Source organism: Sphaerodactylus townsendi, linkage group LG02, assembly GCF_021028975.2.
Source record: "Sphaerodactylus townsendi isolate TG3544 linkage group LG02, MPM_Stown_v2.3, whole genome shotgun sequence".
NCBI classification, from domain to species: Eukaryota; Metazoa; Chordata; class Lepidosauria; order Squamata; family Sphaerodactylidae; genus Sphaerodactylus; species Sphaerodactylus townsendi.
This window is the reverse complement of record NC_059426.1, coordinates 122,533,937-122,560,742: the sequence shown is the minus strand read 5'-3', so window position 1 is coordinate 122,560,742 and position 26,806 is coordinate 122,533,937. Positions and strand designations below refer to the sequence as shown.

General features: G+C 40.1%; 1 protein-coding gene across 4 annotated transcripts in view; it reads left to right on the top strand.

Annotated features, from left to right (window-relative positions):
- MIDEAS (mitotic deacetylase associated SANT domain protein) overlaps nucleotides 1-26,806 on the top strand; it is a 114,190-nt gene that overhangs the window by 54,974 nt on the left and 32,410 nt on the right. For all 4 annotated transcript variants that reach the window (XM_048484114.1, XM_048484111.1, XM_048484113.1 and 1 more), the window contains exons 2-3: nucleotides 20,703-22,357; nucleotides 26,092-26,403. In XM_048484114.1, the coding sequence (XP_048340071.1) occupies nucleotides 20,909-22,357; nucleotides 26,092-26,403 (1,761 nt within the window). In that variant the 5' untranslated portion in view covers nucleotides 20,703-20,908. The remainder of the gene's footprint in view (nucleotides 1-20,702; nucleotides 22,358-26,091; nucleotides 26,404-26,806) is intronic.

Below are 26,806 nucleotides of genomic sequence, written 5' to 3'. Positions count from 1 at the left end.
TGGCTCTTTGCACCTATCTGCTTCTAGCAAGAATCTAATCCTAGCTCTTATCCACCTCACTGGAGGGGGGAGTGCTCCAGAACAGCCTGGGAGGCATCACCTTTCTATCTGTAGGAAGCACTTATTTAGAAACTGTTTGGAACCTCAAATTTTTTGTTCACCTGGTTCTGGTGGGTTTTCCAGGCTGTGTGGCCGTGGTCTGGTGGATCTTGTTCCTAATGTTTCACCTGCATCTGTGGCTGGCATCTTCAGAGGTGTATCACAGAGGGATACCATTCCAACATTTTATGATTGACCCCATCCCCATAAGCAGTAATTTTGTGCTTGGTCTTTTCCTGCATTGATCAAATTTTGTTGTGGTGTCCACTACACATTTTAAGAATTTTGAGAGTACCAACAAGGCTGAGTGGGAGACCCATAGCATACTCTCCCATTGGGAACCCACAGCATACTCTCTGTGGATCTGTATTCGATTACTTCTAATTCTGATAAGTTTTAGTTGGGAGGTAAGGCCCATAACAGTCTTCCTTCAAAAATAGCTGTTTTTCTTCTGTATTTCCTGGAACATTAGTGGAGTATGGGTTCTCTCCTTCATTATCTGTGAAAAATAGTTGGTCAGGCTGATATCAAAGGATCTGAATAGAAATCGACCCCTTATCTTAGGTATTTTTCAAGGTGATGCTTTGGAATGATATGGAAATATTATGCACACAATATGTATACACACAACCCCTTCCGCAGAGGGGAGTGTGGGTTGGCCCTACCTTCACATGATTTCCAGCTCATGAGCACAGTACCTACACACAGAGAAGGTGACCACACATATGCTCCCTTCCTGTCATTGGCAGCATTCTGCAAGCAATGCACCTGATCATAAGGAAGTGTACATTCAGACACTTTCTTTTCATTCAGACCATGAAGACAACTTGGCAATTGGGTGGAGGCAGAGCCAGGATTAGCTTCCTTGTGCCAATTCTCCTCCCCCTGTGTCCAGTCAGTGCATTAAGGGCCATGTGTAGAGGGCTAATTTGTATTAAACAAAAATCCATTCAAATTTAACATGATTGTACACTTCAGTTGGGGACCGGTAACTGGGATTGTTTTACCTTTGAGCCTCCAGTACATTCCATGAAACTGCTTTATTGGGTCAGGCCCTGATCCAAGCACTTTCTGCTTTGAGTGGCAGTAATTCTTCCAGTTTAGCACCTTGAGGTCTTTTCAGTGGTGATATTAGGCATTGACCTAGGGCCTTTGAGCAACCAAAACCAAACACAGAACCAGTGCCCCTCCTTAACAAGGTTATGTGGTATAGGGTTCATTACTTGATACATAATCTACTGTATTAAATCTGCATTATAATGTAATGTATTATAATTTGTTGACCTTAGCTGGCTGGCCATGAATTAAAAGAGAAAAAAACCCGATTTAGCATAGCTTGTCTTCATTAAAGTTAACAGGTAAAATGTTTAAGCACTGGGTTTTCGATTGGTCCGTAATGCAGTTGATTTCTTAAAGAGAAAATTGGCAAATAGTGTGGTGTTTGGGGGCAGGGGGAGGCAGTCTCATTATGGAATGAATCCAATTTCTTCATTTAGTGGCTGATGAAACACATTTCTCCAATTCAAGCAATGCAGATAATCTAATCAAATCTTGATGCAGGAGATATTTTTAAAACTGGGTAGATGCAGGGGAATGTTGCACCTTTGCTGATCAGTCCACAGTAATTATTAGCTTATGTTGCTTTTTAAAAAAACTAGCCTTCCTGACCACACATACCTATAGAATTTGGGCAGTGTGGTCTTGATGAGAAGAAACTACCAACAGTCTTTAAATCCACAAGTGTTTTGTGCATGAAAGTGACTCTTACTTGTTGTGCATGACCAGGAAGTCAGTTACATTCTCATCAGCCAACACATTATTCTCAATATGTATTGGATTCTACTAAGTTTTTTCAGAATGAAAACATGAACATTTCTGTGAGATGGAAACAAATATTCTTATGTAACATAAGTTTTTGAAGTGGGCAATTAGAATTAGTAGCTGTGTTGAGAAAAATTCTGCATGCTGCTTTATATAAAGTGTTCTTAGAGGAAGAGAGCTATTTTGTTAGCCTAGCTGGGTAGAAACCAGTTAATATGATGTTAAGAGTCTATAACTTTTTGGCTGCTTGTGAAGTCAAATGGAAGTGGAATAGCAGATGAAATGGAGGAGAAGGCAGAACTGCAGGAGGCTCTTGACAGATGGGTAGTCAAATGGAGTTTAATGTTACTGAACATGAGGTCACGAACTTAGCTTTTCAAACAACAGGAATATAGTCTAAAATAAACTATACTTATAGGAGAAAGTCTTTACAAAATTACAAAAGTCTAAACAAATTTATAAATACAGGGTAATGAATGGAAAACTGTTGGAATGGTAAACCTTTTAGCCAGTGGAACAAATGGGATGGCTTAGTTATTCCTTAATCTCATTTATATCCCACCCTTTTGACAAAATGCCCGAAGTAGTTACAAATCAGCTATAGCATTTGCAATCCAAACAATGCTAGTAAAATTAAAATTTAATAGCAGAAGAATAAAACCATGTTAATAGCAGCAGTTAATAGGGAAATCCATTGTTTCATTAGCCAAAAGTCTTCATGAATAATGAAGTCTCAACTAAATGGCAAAAGGAAGAAAGTGGTAGTGGTTGGTAGATTTCCCCAGGAAGGCTAAGTCATAATGTAGGGGACACTATTTGGAAGCCTGGAGTTGTTTCCCTAGTAACTTTTACCTCAGGAAATGATGGCACAAGGATGATCATGGCAGGAAAAGCTGAACCCGGCTTAGAAGCTATTTGGTAGCCATTAAGACCAAAATAGGGATGATTGCTTTCTCAATTTGGTTCCTGCAACATTTGGCCTACAGCAGGGGTCCCCAAACTTTTTAAACAGGGGGCCAGTTCACTGTCCCTCAGACTGTTGGAGGGCCGGACTAAAAAAAAAAACTATGAACAAATTCCTATTCACAAATGATTGTAAAATGTTTGATTTCACCTTTCAGCCTTTCTGTCATGGTCTATTTTTAGAACAGTGACCAAAGTATGTCAAGTACAGGGTGGGCTCCAAATATTGTTGGGGAGGCTGTGGAATACCTTCCCCTGTAAAAAAAAAAAAAGCAGAACTTTCCCAATGAAGCATTCCATCTAACCCAGGATCAGGTATCTTCCTGGGTTCTTTCCTCCCTAGCAGCCAGCGAGTGATTTGCCAGCCTGGCTGATGCCAATGGGAGTGAGGCGGAACAGAAAGCCTGAGAGCAACACAAGGAGTAGTCGAGAGGGAAGGGCGGAGCAGGCGTTGCCACATGTAAGGTTTCCAACTCTGGGTCAGAAAATTCATGGAGATTTGAGGGTGCCATCATGTAACTGCAATCAACGGCCGTTGGGGCCGGTTCCTCCTCTCCCTCGAGCCCCCACTGCACATGAATGGAGCCATCGCCGCCATGCCTGGCGGGCCGGATAAATGCCTTCAGGGGGCCACATTTGGCCCCTGGGCCGTAGTTTGGGGACCCCTGGCCTACATCATTTTACATTAGCTAAAGAGGTAGAACAGCATTCTGAAGCAAGCTTTCCTCTATTAGAGTAAGCTCTATTGAATTCTTTGGATCTAATTTCTGGGTAAAGGTATGTATGCTTGTGGTCAGATTTATTTAATTGGCTAAATTATTGCCCATCTTTGTCACTGAGAAACCAGGTGAATTGCAGAGTACTGAAAGATTTTTAAAATGTAATCATACAATATAGGACATGGAATTAACAGTGCAATAGAACTTGTACAAAATTGCCAGCAAAGACATCTGACATTGATTCAAATGCTGCGGCACCAGCTCCAGAGCTGCCAGAGGACATCAGAGCATCAGTGGAGGAAGTGGCAGGCCTCATTTTGACTCCCAAACCCCTGGTAACCATCAAGGAGATTCTGATCAAGACAGTGGTAGAATAGTCCAGTCAGGAGAACCTTTCCCTATTCAGTGTTTTAATGCTTTAAGAGGAGTAATGCAAGAGAAGATGCCTTATTCCAGTAGCATTTGAGAACCTTTTCCAGCATGACTGCCCCCCCTTTCCCATCAGGCAGCCCAACGCAGAGGGGCAGCTCCAACACAGCTTCAGGAGAGAGACCTTCATGTCCCATCAAGGCAGCCAGAAAGAGGGAGAGGATAATCCCAGATAGAGAACCATCCATGGCGATTCTAGGGGTGGTGGTGGATCCCTCTCTGAGGATGAAGAGGAAAGAGAAATTCAGGTCCCAGAACAGGCTGCTAGATTTTTTTAATGTAGAGGACTACCAAATATCTTGCAACATTAGATCTGAAGAACTGCCTCCCCCCCCCCCCCCGGAGGGTGGGAACAGATCAGACCTAGAACTAGATCTAAGAACAAGGGTAACCAAGATTTCCCCCCTCACCATAGCAATAGTGAGAAGGTTTTTCCTTTACCCAGTTTTGTGAAGATCAGTTTAAAAAGGAGTGGGGAAAAGCCTGTAGCTAGCAAGCAGCTGCCAGGATTTATTAGCAATTTGTATGCTATGCCAACCAATTCCAATGAGCTACTGCAGGCTCCTACCCTTGACACTGTGATTCCACCTCTGCAGTCCTTTGACTTATTGGGACTGGGATGGAAACTTCAAAGACCTCCTTGACAGCAAGGCTGACCAACTATCCAGGAGAACTGACGAAGCTACTTCTATGTCCATCAGAGCATTGGCACCAGCTTCTATTGTCTCAAGGGTGGCCATTGTGTGGGCAAGGAAGATGTTTCAACTTCTTCCTGAATCCAATAGACTCTTGATTGAAGGAGCCAACAAGATCATAAAGGCAGCCTTTATTTCGGCGGATGTGATCATGGATGCCCTTGCCTTCTTGGCTAGGGCACTGTCATCACCTGCAGCTACCAGAAGCCTCCATTGGATGTGTGCCTGCCAAGCTGACTTTCAATCTAAATCCTTCATGGCAGCCTTCCCATTTCAGGGAGACAAGCTGTTTGGAGACTCCTTAAACAGAATCCTAGTTGAGATGTTGGTTAAATCCTAGGAACCTTAAACATCCCATCGGACGTCCTGTTTCTGACTTTTCCATTCGTACCCAACATTTCTTACTGAGGTTCAGAAATGACTACAATTAAAACTCCTGGAACCAGAATAACTAGTCAAACAGGAAACCCTTCTTCAGCTGTAGGTTTAAGCCTGAGGGAGATAGGTCAGGCCAGGAGTTCAAGGGATCTAAAGCGTGACTTACCCAACCCGCCGGTGGGGTGGAGGTGGGGTAGAATGGCCCTGTTTCAGAATGTCTGGGATCGCTCTCAAGTGGATTCCTGGACCCAGAAGATAGTGAATTCAGGGTACATCATAGAATTCTTTTCTCTCCCTTGGATTGCATGGCCATCTTCCCACTGTCCAAAAATACTCCCAAAGTAACAAGAACCCTAGTCTCAGTTCAGGATCTGAGATCCATTCAAACCATCAAACCAGTTCCTATTCAGGAACAGGGTACAAAAGTGTACTCTATTTTGTTCACTGTACCAAAACGGAATGGTCAATGGAGAGCCATTCTGGATCTCAAATATGTAAGCTATTTTGTGAAGCTTCACCATATCCAGATGGAAACACAGATGGAAATTGTTGTGGAGTCCCTGCAACCAAACAAGTTCCTCACTTCCATTGAACTCACAGATGCTTATGTTCATATTTCAGTCTTTCCAGGTCATCATTGTTTCCTCCAGTTTGGCATAGGAGGAGAACATTTCAGTTCAAAACCCTCCCATTTAGCCTGACTACAGCTCCTTGCATGTTCTCTAAGATCCTGGTCAATCTAGTGGTTCTACTCTTGGAACAAGGCTGTATCCTTTCTTGGCTGTATTCTTACTTGGACATCCTGTTGATCCATCCAATCAGAGATAGATACCCAACACACCCTGGCTTCCTAGTCAATCAGAAAAAGTTCCTTAACCCCTTCCTAGCAACTGGAACACCTGGGGTGGAAATCAACACTACCACCAACAAACTGTTTGTGACTCTTCCAAAAGGCAAAACGATCAGGAAGTAGCCACTGCAGTGTTTCAGAACTGGTCTTCCTCCCTCCTCATCATATCCAGTCTCATAGGCAGACTCATCTCCACCCTGGACGTGCTGCAATGGGGCAGATTACACTTCAGAGAGCTCCAACAGCTTATTCGACCCTTTCAGTTCCAATAATCAACAGAATGGACATGTATCTGATAGTCCCAATGAAAGTCAAGTCCAGTCTAGTGTGGTGGATGAATCCCAACAATGTTTGGCAGGGCAAGCCATTTTGGATTGCATTTTCCAAACAGATTTTTACTGATGTGAGTTTGACAGGCTGAGGTTCAACTCTAGAAGAGGTCCTGGGGCAGGGATGTTAGAGCCAGATAGAATCTCAACTGCCAATAAATCAGCTGGAACTCTGGGGAATTTTTTTGGCCCTTCAACATTTCCAAGCACAGATTCAAGAATCCCATATGCTGATTTTCAGGGACAGTGTGGGCTTCTTATGTAAATGAACAAGGAAGGTTTAGAGCATCAACTCTTCACAGGGAAGCCCTAAGAATTCTCAGAATTCTCAGAACCTCTATTGTCTTTTTGGACTGAACACATACAGGAAGTGAAAAATGTCCAGGCAGATTGGTTGAGTAGGCAAGATACCTTACGGGTGGATGGTCCCTCCGAACCCAGCCCATAAAAAAATCTATAGCTACATCACTGACAATAACAGTAGGAAAGTGCGTTGGCAGCAGAAAAAAGAGGAAAATCCAACATGAGATGGATTGATTCTATGGAGGGTGCCATGACCCTCAGCCTGCAAAAATTGTTAACAGTATTAAGTTTTGGAAGTCAGTAATGCATGGAGTTGCCTTAAGTCAGAACCAGCTTGATGGCACTTCATATACACAGGAAAGGAAGGAATCTATGACACTCAAGTTGATTTAATTGGCTGGGGGATATTAGATTGATGCAGATTTGTATAGAAATCTCCCTATGAGAAAACACCAAAGTCAAAGATTTGTAGTTCTAAGATAGGGAACAAAAAACAAAGCAACGTGAAGTTGAAGTGAAGGTACTAACAGTGTACACTTGCTGTGGGGATGTGTTTGTTTATTTTTTTGTAGGCCACCCTTCCCCTTTTGGTCTTAGGGTAGATTCCAGCTTACAAAATATAGGATTTCTACTCCCAAAGCTTTGTTTTGTTTTGTTTTATGGTTTTATGGTTATTTTTGTTTTGTTTTATGGTTATTGTAGCATCAGGGTATCAGCTTGTTACTTTGCCCATCATGGTCAGATTTTGACAGACTTTGCTGCTTATAACAATGCCACAAAAGCAAATAAATAAATGGCTACAGAGCTATCAAGGTAATTTCATCAGTATATGGTGGTGAGGGGGTCTGTTTGGGGCTATCAGTTGTTCTGCTGTGGTATAGTTTCCTACCATAATTTCAAACACATGTCTTAATAGACCGTATCACTTGCCTTTTAAAAGCAGAAGTTTTCCATTTCTTTTTGCTTTCCCCAGGCTATTTTTGTGCCACCCAAAGGGGAGCAGAACAATGAGCTGAAAGCACTTTATGCATGATGAAGGAATGCCCCAGCTGTCTGATCTGATTGCAGGATTCTGCAGCCAGCGTGCAGAGGCAGGGAGTGAGAGCCACAAGCATAAATGGTTGAGGAAATGACTCAGTGAAATAGCAGACCCATGAGCCATTTTCAAGGAAGTAAAACTCGCCTAGAAAGTGGAAGTTGCAGAGATCCTCCTGTACGCATGCTCTCTTCTTTCTTCACTCCTCTTATCAAGTTTATAGATATATCTGGCCTGAGGAGACTTTTTATTAAACAAGCTGAAACAGAATCACACACTTATTTTCAAACATATGCAATGAAATGCATTGTTGGGTTTTGGAGTGAAATGTAGTAATTACATTCCACATAAGAGATCTTGGGGAAGTTGAATGTAAGCTACTTTCCTGGTTGCAAGCAAGAATTATGACTAGGCTGCAAAACTGATATACAAAGTTGATTCTTCATACCTTTCAGGTTATCACCGTGTGACAAATGACTAACATGGACATATGTAGATAGATAGCTTATTAAAAATCCTCTATGAACTTATTTGCGAGACTGATTGCATATCAGTTGGATACCTACTTATATATGGAATCTGCTAATGAAATCAAAATTTAATCCAGTACAATAATTTACTTCATAATCTTTTGTGCCATGTATCACATTTGCTGTTGTCTCTGGTATCATCTAGTATTCTAGCCCTTCCGGACATATTAGGTACATGAATAATAAAAAATCCTAACATTTGAATTTTGTATTCCAGTATGGCAAAAAGGAAATGCCAATCATCACTGTGTTCTGGAAAAACTCTTTGTTTTGTATGTTTTGGTTCTGCAGAAGAGAAAGGTTTAGATGATAGTTCTGTTTTCTCACATGACCTTGTATTTATTGGAAAAGATGCCAAGTTCAGGTTGTTTTAGCAAGTCACTGATTAGTCTAGCTACCATTAATCTTAATTCACTTTAATATTTGAGAGAAGTATCTGGGTATCAATTACTGCTATAGGAGTGCAAACAATGGAAATAGTCCATTGTGTACCGCCGTAGTCATTCTTCTTTGGAAATCCACCAGGAATCAGAATTTCTTGTCAAAATGTACTCCTTTAGTCCTTTACATAGTTCTTAGACCTTTCTGGTCTTTGTACTGCAGACTGTGTGCGTATGGCTGACACAGAAATGGCCTCTTTGTTGGCTGCAAAACTTATCAGTATTAACCAGATTTATTATGCATTACCAGTATTGCCCACATCAGTTCTTGTTTTTAATGTGTTATTTTGAATATTGGTTTTATTGCATTGTTTGTGTTATTTTCACATTGGTGTTGCCTACCTTTGGGGCTGCAATGCCTGGGAGAAAGGCAGATACAGAAATACTGTAAATAAATAAACACTGTTTGGAATTGATAGTGACATCCTTTTTAAACAATTCTATAGTAGCACAAATGATGCAAACTTTTGCTTTCACATGTAAAATTGTGAAGATGCAATTATTATACCACTGTCTAATGATTGCTTTTTGAAGTCAGGATTTGTTCCCCACAGTAGTACTTAGTAGTCTTGTTGCTGTTCAGCTGTAGTCCTGCTTTAGCATTGTGGTATCTACATATCTCAAATTGTTAATGTTTCTCTCCCCCTCCCCCCATTTTCATTCCACCTTCATTTTAGTCTAATCCAATTTTCTTCATGATAAGTTCTACATACAAATGGAAGAGTTAGAGAGATACATCCTTGTCTAACATTTTTGCCAACTGGAAAACATTCTGTTTCTCCATATTCTGTTCTAACAGTAGCCTCTTGTTTACAGTAGACATTGTTCATCAAAACAATCAGATGCTGTAGCACACCCATTTCCTTTCAAACTTGCCATAGCTTTTCATGATCCATACTGTCAAAAGCTTTGCTATAATCTATGAGACACAAGCTGATTTTCTTCTGGGAGTCTTCAGTAACCAACCACAATTTTGCAACTTGATCTCTAGTGCCTCTTCCTTTTCAGAATTCAGCTCAAACATCAGGCATTTCTCATTCCGTATATGGTAACAGTCTCTGTTGTAAGATTTTGAACATCACTGTACTCATGTGTGAAATTAATGCTATGGTCTGATAGTTGCTGCAAACATTGACATCTCCTTTTTGGGGAATTGTAAAGTAAATGGACTGTTTTCAATTTGTGGTACATTGTTTTGTTTTCCATATTTGTTGACATATTCTTGTTAAGATTTTGATGGCCTCTGGGTGGCTTGGAATAGCTCTATTGATATCCCATCTGCTCCTTTACCCTGTTTCAACAAAAGATGACAATGTGGTTGTGTGTTCCCCCACACATGATGCAAAGTCTGCGTATAGAAAACACAGAACTTTACCTTTTGCGCGCGCATACACACACACAGATGCAAAATCTGCTTCTAGAAAATATAGAAGTGGAGGCAATATAAATGCTGTTGTATCAAAGTGCCATGTTTAATAGTTCACAGAATGATGTTTAGATGTAGGCTCCACTTAAAAATGATTATTTCATGCCCATATACATTAGAAGGAGGTGGGGACAGAATTTGGTGGGTACTAGGACCACAGCTGAGCATTCCACTAAAAAGAAGGCCCGGGAAGAAGTGGTGTATTTATACAGAAATCTTTTGACATCTTCCAGCGAGACAGGATGTAGTGATTGGTTTCTCCCAATTGTTCCCAGTGCAACTTTCACTTCACTATCTAAAATTATGGATTCTTTTTCAAAAGATTCTTCCCAGAAGAAATTTTTCATCCTTTCATTTCTTATGTAAAGTTCTTCAGTATATTGTTCCCACCTTTTCTGTATTTTGTTCAGTTCAGTTAGTATTTCCAGTCAGTGTATTTCCACATTGATCTTTCAGCATGCTTAACTATGCTCTAAATTTCCCCTTATCTTGGATCTTGTTCAACAGATTTCTAGCTCTTCCTTTTTTTGTTCTATTTCTTTAAACTGGTTATTGTAATAGTTCTCTTTGTCTCTGTTTATGACTTGCTGGAAGAGTGCATTTAGACTTTTGATTCTATTTCTGTCACCTTTTACTTTTGCTTCTTACCTACCTGTAGTCACTTTAAGGCCCCTTCTGCACATGCAGAATAATGCACTTTCATCCACTTTCACAATGGTTTGCAAGTGGATTTTGCTATTCTGCATCTGCAAAGTTCATTGAAAGTGGATTGAAAGTGCATTATTCTACATGTGCAGAAGGGGCCTAAGAGTTTCCTCAATCATCCAGTGAGCCTTTTCATGTCTTATGGCTACAGGAATAGTCTTTGCACATTTTCACTTGATATCTCTAATTTCAACCCATAGTTCTTCTGGCTTACATTACCTCAAACTTAGCAATGCAAATCTGTTCTTTACATGGTCTTTTACTTTTTCAAGAATGTTGCTTAAATTGTATTTCGGCACTGTGAGTGTTCTGGTGTTTTTCTTCAGCTTTAGTCTCATTTTCAGTATCAACAATTGGCTCCTGGTCTTGTTTTATCAGAAAGAATAGAGCTTCTCCATCTTCTGCTTCCAATGTTTGTGATATATGTTCAAATTGCTGATACCACTTCTGGGTATGTGGCATTATTCGGGGGGCGGGGGGGGGGAGATAATCATTCTGATTTTTATTCTCTTCTGCTTTCCTTCTTTGGTGTGTGCAGCCAAGTGTTTAGGTACTTTCCTTCACTTTTCCCCTTTTGCCTGCTGTACATGGTTTGGGTGCCAGAAGGCTATTTCAAAATCTACAGAGTACTGTTCAAGCTGTTCCTAGATGAATGGGTGTTTGTTGTCTTGGCATGTGTGCCTATTCACTGGTTGCCTATTCATTGGGAAATTCCTAAGTAGGAATGATGGCTTCTGATCGCTATGAGAGCTTCTGAAAAAACTAAAGCTGATCAGGTGCTTTTAAGCCGTTTCTGTTCTCAGGGAGTTATTTGTGTGGCTGCAGAAGCTTTGAGCTACATTATCTCTTCACTTCCTTAATAAAGTAGTTCCATTTTCAGGGTTATGCCATCAATGGTTCTTTCATTTCTTGGTATTTATTTATTCAAGTTTTGTTTTATTTATATCTTGTCTTTTCCATAATGTACTCAGGGCAGCTAACAAACTAGAGTTGTTCAGGCTAATCAACACAGTAGAACATTGAGGACTGGCTGCTCCCTCTGCTGATAGTAATTGCTCAAATTGCTGCTGAAGGGATTCTAAGTGAGGCCACCCCTGATTGTCTAAGCATGTGAAAAACACACATTCTGGTCATCGCCACCCAGGTTGTCAAGACTTTGCTACTTTAGCCATTGGGCTCCTAATTTGGTGACTACAAGACTAAAATAACTTCCCACAGAAATGCAGCCTTACCTTCAGTACTCAAAGAGACCTGATGAAGTCAGAATAATTGTCAACCACTGTAGGGTGTGTGTGTATAAATATAACATAATTTATATAAGAATTGGTTCATTAAAGGGAAATTTTGATTCACAATTTTAGCTTCTGAAAATGGATCTCTTATTAGATTGCCAAAAAGAGTTTTGGCGCTGTTGTTTATAACACAAAGTATTTTCTATTAAACTCTGGTGGATGGATTGGAAAGTTTCACTTTTTGATTTTTTTTTTGGTTGAGTGGTTTTAAAAACAGACAAATTATATTTGAGGGATATTCACTGCCTATGTCAGATTCTAATGAGAATAGTGTGATGTCACCTAACAAATCCTTGTTTAGGATGGCAGAAGCGTTTCACAAAATCCAAAGACCCAGAACCAGGATATATGCTTTTATATGAAGTGAACTTTTTCATTCTAACAGATAATCACCCTTCTTTCTGCATACTGAGTCACTGACACCATTTTAATGATTGTATTAAGCTGTTTTTAAATTTGAAACAACCCCCCCCCCCCAATATTTTGAATTCAAGACATTAGAAAGCCAACATAAACTGTGAAGGAAAACATCAGTCATTATTAATCACAAACGTTGGCATTTGGAATTATTTTTCTTCTCCTTGAACATATCTGTCTGTTGTAACTGGTCAAGTAAATATTGTCCAGAAGAAAGCCATTGTTTGAACCAGTCCATTGACCACTATAATACTTCAGTGCTTCTCTGGATCAGTTTTCATATCTAAATTCATATTCACAGGATTTTTAAAATACCTCAATATGTTACATAGGTTTGCATAAATAGAATTCTTGTTATTAAAACCATTGGGATTCAAGGTTGTCTTATGCTCCAGGTGCTTTTTATTTATAGAAAGAAAACTTCAAGCAGTAAGTGGTTGTGTTTTGGTGACATGGTTTACCAACACACAGGGGGAAATGTCCTAAAATAATAAAGTTGTAGAGGCCACCTCTGCATATCTTCTGCCAAAATAATAATGCAACAGGGATAGACTTTTCCCCCAAATGATGAGACAGCTTTTTCTGTAAGCCCTGCCAAGGAGGTAACAAGAGAGGGCAGGAGCAAAACTCAAAATTTAGGAATCCTTACTTGCCCATGTTAACAAGCCACCACCAGCCCCCTCTGAAGCAGCTGAAAGGCTGAAAGGTAAAATTTTCAGCCCTCCTGGATATTAATCAAGAAGTCAGTGCTGTACAGTAGGACACTTTCATGCCAAATTCCCAAAACCATTGCTTTGATAGCTGTAGCCAACTAGGCCAAGATAACTGGGTTTGGATAGAAGCCTGAAAACTCAAATAACACGATAGGTATATAATTAATAAGATTTATTAATAAAAATGTGCAAAAGGTTACAGATGTAAGAACAGTTTAATAATAGGGAAGAAAATATAACTAAATAGCTACTCAGGCTTTAGTCCTCTGACCTTGATGCTGCTTGGCCAGATTGAAGTTGCAGGGTCCAGCTAGAGTTTCATAGTCCAAGGACTCCAGAGTGCAGCCACATGGTCAATAAAGGAACAAAAGGACCAAACCAGAAGAAGTGCCAAACTAGAATGATATTTTTTTTTAAAAAAAAATGTTTATACCAGACTTCTTGCTGCTGGCCTGATCCTGGTTGGCCAGTCAAGTGTGTTCTAAAACATGTGACCCATGACCTCTCTTGTACCTGTGCCTGGCTCCATCTCACCCTTATCTCTCTCTATGAAACTACCTTACCTTTCTCTTATTCCTTTTCACTGTAAAAAATAGAGAGCATAGTTAGGGCTTCTCAAGGAGTGACGACCAAGTGCGGTTAATGGTTCTGTTGAATCGCTTATTGGAATTTCCAAGATTTTAGAGGTTTGCCTCTTAGCTAATAAAGGTTTGTAACTGTTATTCTTGAGTGATTAGGGTGGTTTTGAGAGAAGTTTCAATGGGAGTTTAGTGAGAAGAAGGGGGGCGGGGATAACTGCTGTGGTTTTAAAATAACATTGGGGAAAAACATGGTTGTGAAGCCATTGAATTGATAATATTAAAGATGAAAATTTGGGGGAATAGAAAAGAAGCACTAACCTAAATTAATGAAGATTACTAGGTAAATCCTCATAGTATTTTAAGTCAACTGAAGCAGGGCGTAAGTTAAAAGGAATGCTATGTGCTCCTTTATGATCCATTTGTTGTTCCAATAAATTGTTCTTCCTTTAAAGCAGTGGATATCCAACACAGTTCTTCAAGGATCAGAAACAAAGCAGGGACCTTTCATAGTGTTTTCTTCCCCATTTTCATTAAATTTCAATTTGAAACTTGGATAGAAATATGATCTAATTTTTCATAGATTTTATTTAAAGTGTGTGCAACGAGCAGGGTTTGTGATGCTAGCAGACTTAGTATTGAATCCCTACTTTTAAATAGCTCAACTTGTTCAGATATGTTTTGACAATCACTAGAATCTGCAGCTCCCTCTTTAGTTAGTGAATCATTCAGTAGATTATGGCTACTATTCATGTTTATATTGTTTAATAAAGGGAGTTTGAGGTCCTCAAAAGGGCAGTTATGCTTATGATTCGTAATAAGTTTTTCTATGGTATAGAAAGGAGTCTTTAAATTATACGATGGAAAGCTTTGACCAAGGTAGTTGGTAGATAGCGGCTTCAGTTTATATGATTTGGATCCTTGGAATTATTCCTAGTTACCAAACATTTTACAGGAGGCCCTTTCTTGATTATGCTAATGTCTACTACTAAAACTTTATGGGTATTATAATATATTATAAGACCAGATAAAACAAACCTAATGGGGCCAGTAAAATTCTGAACATTCAAATATTTCCAAGTCTCCTAAAAACCTACATACATTCGAGATACATAATATTAAAATTAATCTAAGATTAAAATATTTGCTTTGGAAATATTGGCACTTTAGACTTATTAATTATATCCCCCCAATATATTCCTCAGTCAAAATGAAGAGACACCCCTACAGATTCTCAGAGAGAAGGGGGAGTGGAAAGCCCTGAGAAAAATCAAGGCAAGGCTCCTCACTTAGATCATGAAAAAAAACCCCAATGAATTTCAAGCCCCAAAGCTCAAAAGTGAAAGGAGGAGAAAGGGAGAGAACAAACAGCTGGATGAGATTAAGCCAATTAACTACAGGTGCAACCTGGCAAAACCAAAAAAAGGAAAAACCCCTAATAAACAAAAAAGACAACATACTGAACACAGAATAAAAGAAAAAAATATAAAATGTGAAAGTATTAAATGTATAAAACGTGAAGTATAAATAAAATTAGACTATGGTAAATTAAAACATTTTAAAAGACCACACACAGGCCTAGATATTTTGGGTTGACATTTAAAATTAATCTATAATAGATGTAATATAATATAAATTAAACAAGATTAATATTTAGAAGGTTATCAGTTAAAAGGTTTAAAACTTAACAAGAATAATAGAGTGAACAAGTAATATGCAACTCCCCCTCCCCCTCCATTTACATAGGAGGGGAGAGGAGAAAAGAAAATGAAATTATCTAGGAATCCAGCCATAATCAAAAGGTACTGATAAGAGGCATAAGATAAGGGGAAAGACGAAAAAGAAAAGCTGGGCGACAAAATCACAAGAGACTTGTAATACAGGAGACAGAGAAGGGAAAGGAGTGCTTAAAACTTTAAAAGCAAAAATTAAGAAAAATAAAGGAAGGATAAAGGAGAGCATAGAGTAGAGGAAAGTAATTAAATAAATTAAGTAAATAATTCAAATTGAGTCAATAAAACAAGTAAAACAGAGCTTTAAGGTTCCTGAGAACTCAGCACTGAACATCTATCTAGCACCAGAAACAGAACTCACAGTCCTGTGGTGGCGAACCTTTGGCACTCCAGATGTTATGGACTACAATTCCCATCAGCCCCTGGTGGGAATTGTAGTCCATAACATCGGGAGTGCCAAAGGTTCGCCACCACGGCCACAGTCTATCCTTCAGGACGGTATCAACAGAGGTTTTAAAGCTGCTACTTCTCAAACCTCTTATTACAGCCCTTTCCATAGCATTACCTCAAATGGAGGGGGCAATTTATCAAAACATCCACATATGCACCAATTTCTCAGGGATGTGACCCTAAGGGACCTCCCCCTCCAGCCTAAATGTTATATAACAGCACTTCCATCCTTCATCAAACCACCCTTAGAGCACATTAAAGAAACCCCTCTGAAGTGGCTAATGATGAAAACATTCCTGGTGGCTAGTGGCCATCACATCCTTGAGGAGGGTGACAGAGATCAGGGCATTTTCCATCAAACCTGAACTTTGCACATTCTGTAAGGATTAGGAAACATTGAGAACTGACCCTACATTCTAACCAAAAGTGATTCTACCTTCCATAGATCTAAAGAAAAGTCTACCATCATTCTGTTTGAACCCCAGTCATCCAAAAGAGGAAATATGGAATGGGTGACATCATAAGATCCTTAAAAGCATTCATATGCAGAAAAATGGACACACTGTTCTTTTCTGTGTCTCCACCTAGTATGGGGGAATGATGTCCAAGTCAGTCAACAGCAGATGTATCAAGGATTGTGTTATCAAGTCATACAAACTCTATGGTTTGGATGTTCTGTATGGAATCACAGCTCATTCAGTCAGGAGCGCAGCAATCAATTCAGGCTTTAATAAACACACCACAGTAGAAGAAGTCTTCAAGGTGGCAACATTGTTACCCATTTCTGCATTTATAAGGTGCACATTAAAAAGACTTTAGAGAAGAAGGCATTCTGCTTAAATGGAAGGGCACCCTTATAGTACATCTACCAGATTAGATATATGAGCTCTTAACCTCCTACGCCACTGCTGCTCCATCATCTGAGAAGCCCTGTGCACTCTCTTGTGAGTGGAGATTGAGATACCTGCTTTGTAAACACATGAAGGTGTGTTTCATGGCATCTGTGAGGTGATACCATTAATCTATCAAGGCCAGCATTGTCTACTCTACTCTGACTTTCAAAATTATTGAGGATTACAGTGCATAATAAAAGAGTATAAATCCGAACAACTGTAACAATTATGGACAAGATAGTTAGTGCCTGTATATTTGTTTGTAGCACTTTGGCCCCTTCCGCACATGCAGAATAAGGCACTTTCAATCCACTTTCACAATGGTTTGCAAGTGGATTTTGCTATTCCGCACAATAAAATCCAGCTTCAATGTGCATTGGAAGTGGATTGAAAGTGCATTAGAAGGGGCCTTATTTAAAAAACCACAATTACAGACAACAGCCAAAATAAAATAACAATAGCAGTGTTATATACCAAGTGAGCTTGTAAAAAATCTTATACCTGAAGGTTTGTGGTTCATAAACAACTTGAAATTTGTTATCAAAAGAAGCTCACTATCTGGTTCAGGCTCATTTTGCATACTATTATACTTCCTCAGAAATCTTCTTAGTGCTATTGGAGTATCCTCATGATTTTGAATTTAACCCATTAAGTCTTGCTCAAGAGAATCCCCATGATCCAAAAAGACCTGCTTCAGGTCCCATCTGGCCAGGTTGTCTTTATAAATGTTATGAATGAATATATAGACACTAATTATCTTAGCCATCTACTCTGACTGGCAGTGGCTCTCCAGGGTCTCAAGCAGAGGTCTTTAGTATTACCTCCTACTTGATCCTTTTAAGTGGATATACTCGAGATTGAACCTAGGGTATTCTGCATCTGAAGCAGATATTCGACCACTGAATATCTTGTTATTTCCCTCTGGATAACGGTTTTTAAAAAACCCTGATTTTAGGGTGATGCATCATAAATTTTAGGGAGACTGGCATCCCAGAGGACTAAAATTTACCTTGCGTTGTATGGCTTGTATGCAATGTTTTCATTTCCTTTTGCTGCTTATTGGGATGTAATTATTTTATTCTCAGACTGACCAACCTGCTAGAAGTAGTGCTGAGCTTTTGATCAAAGTTTATTTTAATTTTTGCATTAAAATATGCATACTGAGTGAAGGAAGAACCTTGTTGAATTTCTAAGCAGATCCTATGTCGTGTGGTATTTTGCTGTGAGCCACTCAAGCACCCCGAAATTAAACAAGCCTTTGGGAGGGTTTCTGCATACTTCTTTCTGGAATGTAAGGAATTTGACAAAAAATAAATAGGTTTCAAGAAGATGCTCAACAATAGACTGAAAAATGGAGGTGTTTAAATTTTAAAAAGTGCTTAAAAGACCCTTTCTGACTCGATCCATTTATAGCTTGTCCTGCTTTCTAAGCCTTGTATTACTGAAATATGAGCAACTTACCCTGTTAGATCTCTTTACAGGAATCCCACCTGCCAGATAAGGTGTACACCATCAGGTTCCTTAACACCCAAAATACCAGTTTCTCAGGGGGTAAAACAAGGGTGTGTATTAGCACCCATGCTATTTAATCTTTTTTTACATGATCTTGCCCCCACATTGAATAGTTTCAACTTTCATTGCCCCTATCTGAACGGTGTGCCTCTGTCTATTCTCCTTTATGACGATGATGCAGTTTTATTATCAAGAACAAGATCTGGTCTCAGAAACATGCTGACTAAGTGTGGTGAATACTGTTCAAACAACAGGTTGGTCATTAACCCAATCAAGTCTAAAATTGTGGTCTTTTCCAATGTTTTTAGACCTTCAAGATGGTCTCTCCAAGGTGCTGACATCGAGCAAGTTAAATTGTTCAAATACCTTGGGATAATATTCCATCATAAGTCAACCTGGACCACACACAGAGATAACACCCTTAAAGCCTGCAAAAAATTTATCCGCTGCAGTACTGAAGTTTTTTAACATCAATGGTGGTAGATTCATACCAGCAGCGTTGAAGGTGTTTAACGCTAAGGTGGCCCAGCACCTTTTGTATGGTATCCCCATCTGGATCCAAGCATGGCACCAGAAATTGGAAAGCATCCAATCCAATTTCCTTTATAAGATCTTTGGCACCCCGCATTGTGTCCCCTATGGTGTTCTTTGTTTGGAATCAGGGCAACATTTATTAGAAACAAGGGCATGGGTTGTAACTTTTAAGTTTTGGCTGCGTCTTTGTTTTTGCACTGACCCTAACAGTTTGTCCCAGTTAGAAATGAGAGAGCTTCAGCTTTCGAAATGGTGGCTACATATTGAAAAAAAGATCTTTTCCTTGGGCTTCTCTTGGGAGGCCCTACAAATGCTCACTGCTCCGGAGATTTACCATCGCTTAAAGTCTAGATTATTTGATCAAGAGTACCAATTTCTCCTGAGCAAAGCACAAAGCTCTTGCTCTCCAGTAGTCTTTGGGATTATCCCTCAGAAAACTAGCCCTGCTATATATCTGCAACAACTTATTAATTACAATAGCAGATGGGTCATGACCAGAGCAAGGTGTAACTCTTTTCCATCAGCACATCTTCAAGGTCGATTCTCTGGTATTCCACAAGATGAGCGTTGGTGTCAATTCTGTCCTGATACAACTGTAACACTTTCTCATATTCTGCTCCATTGTTCAAAGTACAACAACATCAGAACCAATTTGAGAACTGTGTTACCAACAGGATTTATGCTCCTCTCTGATAAAACAAAAATGGCTAAGCTTCTAAATAGCTCTAGTGTGGAAATATCTGAAGCTGTTGCTATGTTTTTGCTCGGTGTACTGCAAGTTGAGCAATAATGATCTTTTTATTGTATTTGAAATTCTTGGCACTGGTTTTATGCCTAATAAAGGTTTTGTGGTTTTTTTTAAAAAAAAACCTTACCCTGTTATCCAGATCTCTCTGTACAATTGAGTCGTCTGGTTTCCCATACACTTCTGTATAGTGTCCAATATTTTCTTGTTCTTTGGAAAGTAAAGCATAATTTTTTCACACGCTGCCATCTCAGCTGGGGAAGGAGTGTACCACTGGCAAGGCAGATAGGAAGTATAATGCAACAGCATCAGACACTTTCACACTGTTTTAAAAAATGTTTAATTAAGAGAGGCCTACATTTGGTTTTGATTTTCAAGTCTTACAGACCTGAAAATACATTTTTCGATGCATGTGAGCATGACATATTTTTTTGAAGAACATGCAAATTTCTCTATTGTAACTATTTTAAAAATCTTTGCGATGCGTGACATCGACTTTGGCGTAGAGTCTAGGGTGCATAGATTTTGAGTTGGCATAGGAGCAAGCTACTTTTTGTGATCTCCACTGTCCCTTCAATTTTCATGGCATGTGAAAAATCTTGGGAGGACAGGGCTCTTATTGTAATTGGCATTTGGAGCAGGCAGTGGCAATATAAACAGTTTATACCGCTGCGGTTTGCTCCAAAGCTCCTTATGATATTAGTCCTCCTCAGGTTGTTTGGCATCCTGAGAGGGCTTGAGGAAGAGATTTCCTGTTGTACTGAGCTCATTGAAAAAAGACCAAAAAGAAAAGTATAGGAGATGTCAGGGAAATATTTACATAGGGAAAGAAAGAAGATAAAAGGCTAGAGGGGAAACTTAACGTTGTTGCATTGGGTCTAAAATATTTGAAACATTTCCAGGAGCTGTGATAGTAATTTGTTCTGTCATTTGTAAAATATCTCCAGTGAGTGAAGTCTGTCCTAGCTGGGAGTTTTAAGGAATGGGCAGAAGATGGACAGAAATATAACTGTAAATGATCTTTGATAACAATTGACAAAACTTTAGTTCTGTTAAAATTTGTGATGTTGAAATGTGTAACTAAAGTTAATTCTGTGTTGATTTTTTTTCAGGTGGACCTCAGAATCCCTTCAAATTCCACAGGATAGAGAGGGCTCACTACCAGGTCAAAATCTGAATCTGTTACATCTCAACATGGATTTGATTGGAGAGTGAAGAAAACTCTTTGCTATCTTTTTCACTCTCCCCATCTTCTGCTTTAGCAGCAGCAATGGACTTCTGTTAATCTGATTTTCTTCCTGCAAGGACAGCTTGAACCATGAGTCTACAGGCTCAGTCTAAGTCTTCGACAAAGAGGGCTGGGAAGCGGGTTGCATTTTTCAGCGAACAGAGTGTCCCAATGAAAGAGGCGCAACAGTTAAAAGGAGGACAGTATTATGGCCTTGGAGGGAGTGTATCTTCTTCTCAAGCTATGGAGCTTTCCAAATCAGGAGTATTCACTGGAGTCCCCAGCAATGCTGCTTTTTTGAACTCTATTTATGCTCCAGATAGAGGTGAGTCACGGATGACTCCCCAGCAGCTGGCTGCTATCAAGTGGCAGAACTCACTGATGGGGAACCAGGTAGCTGAGAGGGATGATACCAATTGGCAGCATCAGCCTGGAGGATGGAACCATGGAATGGTTTATGGAGGCGGCCAGAAAGAGGGGCATCCCAATGCCAGTATCCCAGGTTTCTACCCCCATCCAGATACCCTGAAAAGAAATCGGGAGAAAGGTGTGGTAGTGTCTCACGTAGACATGTATGGAGATGCTGTCCAGCAGATGATGTCTCAAAAAGCCCAGCTGGATCAGCAAACACTAGCAAGACAGCAGGCCCAGATGAATTCTTATCACCAGCTGCAAAAACAGAAGCAGCACCAGCAGAATCAGTCCCTGCCTCTGCAGTCCTTCCAGGTAGCCTTCGGCCACCAGGGTCAAAAACATCCTGAGCTGTTGCATGTCTTTCAGCAGGCTCCCACTTCTGCCAGTCCAGCTTTCACCGCCCAGCAAAAGCAACAAGCTCTTCCACAGTTGCAGCTGTTTGAGAACTTCTATCCACAGCAGCAGCATCACCAACAGGCAGGCATGCAAGCCTTTGGCATTCCTCAGGCTGCCTCTTTAGCACAGCCTCATGTGGTAGCACCGCCCCATCCCACTCAGCATCACATGGTTGCCCATCAGTTTCACACAGTTCCTGAGAGGAACCAGGAGCTCCTGAAAGCCCTAACAGAACAGAACCCACAGACTGTATTACCTCAAGCTCAGATCTCCCTACCAAGGAGATCACGAAGACTCTCGAAGGAAGGTGTCTTGCCAGCATCTGCTGCAGAGGATGAGTTGGCATCCAGGCCAGCTGAGGAGTATTGTGGAAATGCGCTATCACATCACTGGCAATCACAGCAGCATCCAGAAGTCCAGGGTCAATGTCACTCTGAAGCACTCAACAGCACCAGAGAGGGTTATCCACAGCTGAGCAGAGTGGAAATAGAACATGGGGAGATGCCAGCTGGAGGTGAAATGGAGAAACCAAGATTGTATGAAAGTGCCAAAGAGGGAGAAAAGCAGGTGGCCCTAACAGATGGTGTTAACCAGAGAACTAATGACTTTGGAGGAGTTAGAGGTGGTGTTATCCAGAGCACCCGGAGAAGGCGACGTACATCCCAAGAAGCTAACTTGTTAACTCTGGCTCAGAAGGCGGTGGAACTGGCTTCTCTTCAAAATGTCAAGGTAAAGGGTATGTCCTAAATAAGGTTAGGCAGGCTCTCTTGCTCTGTTCTTGTACACAGCACCTTAAAGTTATCTTCCATTACTAGTTCTTCTCGCTCATCTTTTCAGACCATCATGCCAACAAGAGTTTGCTTTTATCAGCAAATGATTGCGTTTCAGCACACAGACTGCTAAACACAGTTGCTGGAAAACAAGTAATTCTTGTTTTGGAAGTGCTGCTATTTACCATGTTTTATTCAGGAGACATTTTGCTCTGGGGATTATGCTGGTGTCATGTGGGCCTAGTGGATAGTGACCTTACAAGACCTTTCCATCTATAGCTGCTGCACCATTTGAAAAGTAAAAAATGGTGGTGCATGCTTGCTCTCTTCCTCCCCCTCTCCCCTTTCCCCTTTCCCCCTCTCCCCCTCATTTCCTGAGGTGGTGTTTCTCATCCCCTCCAGCATATATCTCTTGAACTGAAGAAATAATATCTCTAAGTTGCAAACTAGTTCTGTCACTCTCTTCCATGAGCCTGAACTCTCATTTGCTTCAGCTGAGAACATGTGAAAGAATTGTTATCTCCTCAGCCCTTTCCTCCAGGCTCAGTAAAACTATGGGGTCTAAGAAGACTTTGACTTAAAATCTGGTACTTTAAGCAATGCCTTCATAATCTCTTATTTGTTTGTTTGTTTGCTTGTTTATTTTCAGAATTCCTTTGTAAACTTTTGAACACAGAGTAGAAAAGCTGAATTTTTTTGGCAATTTTGACTGATTTGATAGAAATTACAGAGGATTTGAATAGAATTTCTAGCGGTTGCAGGGCAGTTAGCTGAGTGGGTTTGGTGTCTGTCAGTAATCTATGTATACTCCTATGGTGTAAGTCATTATGATGAGTCAGTGGCTAGGAGAAAGATGTTGAACCCAGTATATGCAGTAATAAGGTATTGGACTGCTGTATTCTGGGTCATCGCTCATCTATGAAGTTCATCAAGTGGTCTTGGACAAATAATCATCTAACCTCAATCTTATTGTTAGGATAAAATGAGGTCATCCTATGTGCCCCACTAGAAAAAAGACAAAGATTTAAATGTAATTAATACAAAAATAACACATAGAAAAATGTTTTTATTTAAACATGTCTGTGCAATTTTCCTCTCATGGGGACTCAAAACACAGGCCACAATAAACATCCCTTGCAGAACAGGAATATATTTACAACAGAAACAGAGAGCCAGAACAAAGAAAATGGAACTTTTACATTGCATTATATTGAAAAAGACAAGGCCCCTGCTTTTTTATTTTTGAAGAAGTGGAAGTGTGAAGGGAAAATGGAAACTTAAACAATGCTTATTCTCTTTTCACACTTAGGTTCTTGTACTGATTTAACAATATTAAATGCATCATTCATAATGTAGCTCATAAAGTTACACTATTTGGTATAATTATGGGGTTTAAAAGTAAAAATATCTTCATTTTATTTAAGAAAAGTTGCAAATGTACCAAGTGTGTGAGAAAGAGTTGCAAACTACAGTCCTCATGGGAAACCACGTAAAATCCCCCCCACACACACACACACACACCCTGCTTCCAACCCAAGCCCTGCCTCCGGGACGAGGCTCTTCCTGCTTCCCTCTGGCCCTTCCTCCCTCCCTCTGGCCTTCTCAAACTCTCGCTGGCAGCCCTGTAATCTCCTTGTCCTCTCCCCTGCCCCAGGCCTCCAGGTAAGCATGGCTCTGGGGTTTAGGGGGAGGGCTTTCACCCTCTGTCAGTCAAAACTCATGATGTGAAAAGTCACGATGTGGAAGGGAGGACTGTATTGCACCCTGTGCTGCCATAGCACATGTATCTTAATTTTTGCTATCTGAGAGCCAGGAGTAAATAAAAGTTGAAGGCAGAAAAACAAATTCTGTGGAAAACTTAAAAAATATTATTTGGCATAACCACTCATACAGACTTTCAACATACTTGGATATTAATTTAAACCTTATAGCGGAGAAAACCCTGAACTCTTTACAGCCCATTCCATCCTTACTGTGCCACCCTGGCTCATCCAGAGGGCTTTCCAACAGTGCTCCACCCCCAGGAATGCCCCTTCTACCCCACTCCAGTATTTGATAGGGATGCCAGTGAAGCTGCAAGGTGGCCTGGACTTCCATATTTTGCCACCATGGAGCTGAGGGGCGGCCAGCCGCTGGTGGCTTTGCCCATCTGCCAACATGGGTGCCCCTTGCACCGGCAGAAAGGGCAAACACGTTGGTATAGCCCCTCTCTGGCTCCGTAACAACATTCAATTCCCCCATTGGATTGCACTGTTAATCATGTGTTATTAAATGCAATATAGTATATTGTTACCAAAATGGAATATATTTAAACAAAACTTTTTTGTAGTTTTGTATATGTCTGAAGTATATATCTGAAGTTTCATTATGTAATGCTGTAGATTGTGTTAAATAATTTTCATACTACACATTTCTTTGATTTCATTGCTACTGGGAAAATTTGGGAGTTTTTCAGCGCTCTCCAGAGTTTCCTGGTTTTACCATTGGAAAAACTGGGGAAAACCTCAGACTTTTTAATGCTGTACATATTGGTGTGAAATACTTTGCCTTAAGAAGTGTTTCACTGATTCTAAAATTGACAATATTCCATAGTAAGTTTTTTTAATGCGCTCTCATATTTTTTCTATTGGAAATATTAACCAAAAGCCACTATAGAAAAATAACAGAAATTTTCCCTCCAGATATTAACATAGCTAACAAGAACTGCAGGATGAGGAGTTCAGTGCAAAAGGGTTAGTTATTGTGTGGGAACTGGAAGAAGCAGGGATTCTTTTTTGCTGTTGGTCTATCTATTGCCAAACAACATTAGTTATAAAATATCTGCCTTTTACTTCTCTAGTTCATAGAACCCTCAAATAGCCTAGCAATATCATGATTTGTTGCAGTCTTGAAGAAGTTAACTTGATCCCCCATCGTGTAGGATGTACATGTGGTAGGTTGCGGGTGGGGAAAATATCATAAAATTTGTGCCTTATGTGACTTGTACAGTACATTCAAATGCCTGTGCCACTCCTTTTTGAAGTAGAAGGGTTGCATGTCTTCCCTTGGTCATACATAATGTCTTTCTGATTCAAGAGTTGTGCAGTGTGTGGAACCTTTGGAAGAACAGTTATGATCCAGATTTTAGTCTGTTCTATTTTGTTCCTTTCCATTGTACAAAGATCTTTGTAGAACGTTAATATTTCCATATTTGTTTTCATATTTACTTGGAAATTGTCACAAATCTACTTAAATGTATCAAGAGAAGGATACTACTAATAAAAATAGCTTTGAAGAAAGTCCCCTTTATAAGTTTCACACAGTGAGAGTTTGCCTTTTTTCTTTGAAGAGAGATCATTATTAAGCTCCTTGGTCATTTTATCTTCCAAGCAACCTCAACATTGTGTTCATGTAATGTTAGTCTGTAAATTATTCTTGCCAGTTACTTAGTCATGTTATTTATTAAATCATTTCTGTGCCACATGTTAATGTGACTTAGTACTTTTCTCAAATTCTGCAACTTTCCGTGTGTCAAATTGCTTTCTGCAAAGTTGAAAATTTTTTAGATATAGGCAGGAAGATGACTTTGTGGCTCATTTGTTGAGCGAATGCCAATTTTTTAATCAATCAGTCTCCCAAATTCTATGCAAATATTAAAAGTGCTTAAGGAAAATTGCAGTGACCTAAATATGTCTGTGGGCTTTCTGTTCCAAGGAACCAGAAACTTCAGAAGAAAAGAACAAAAGTGAGGTGGTGGCAGCTGCACCAAGGAGTGTTGTGGAATATGCCAGTTCCCCACCAGCCCCAAAGAAAGTCCGGGAGGATAGCAGCATTGTACCTCTCATCATTCCTGTATCTGTGCCTGTGAAGAGACTGGACTGTCAAGATATTGGCAGGGAGAAAGGTGAAGAAGGGAAGCTCCAGCGGTTCCTGACGAATGACCGTGGCCTTTCTCAAAGCAAACCTTCTGTAATAGTCACTAGGAGAAGGTCCTGTCGCAATTTGAACACAGACATATCTGCTCAGGTAGGACTGTTTTCAAAATCCTGGACGTGGGGCAGGAATAATCCCATGAGCCAGGAGTCTTCCTGCCTCTTCCTTACCAAATCTGGGCACATCTCTCCTGAGTAGGTTGTGATATGTATAAATATTTTGTGTGCACATCTAATGCAAGTCCGGCAGTGTTATTTTCCTGTGGGTGGGTGGGTGGGTGGGTGGGTTAATGCTAGTCAAATTATCCATACTAAACAGTAGTGTGTGGTGAATTCTGCATTTGAATAATCTCCTGGGACTGTAAGGATGACCCCTCGTGATATGTGATGTATTCTGTTGTGAATACTTGGGTATATTTTAGTTTTCTAGACATGGAAGAGGATTGTAATCCTGGCTCTAAATGTGTTCCATTTGTACCCAGATTCCTGTCTGCCAT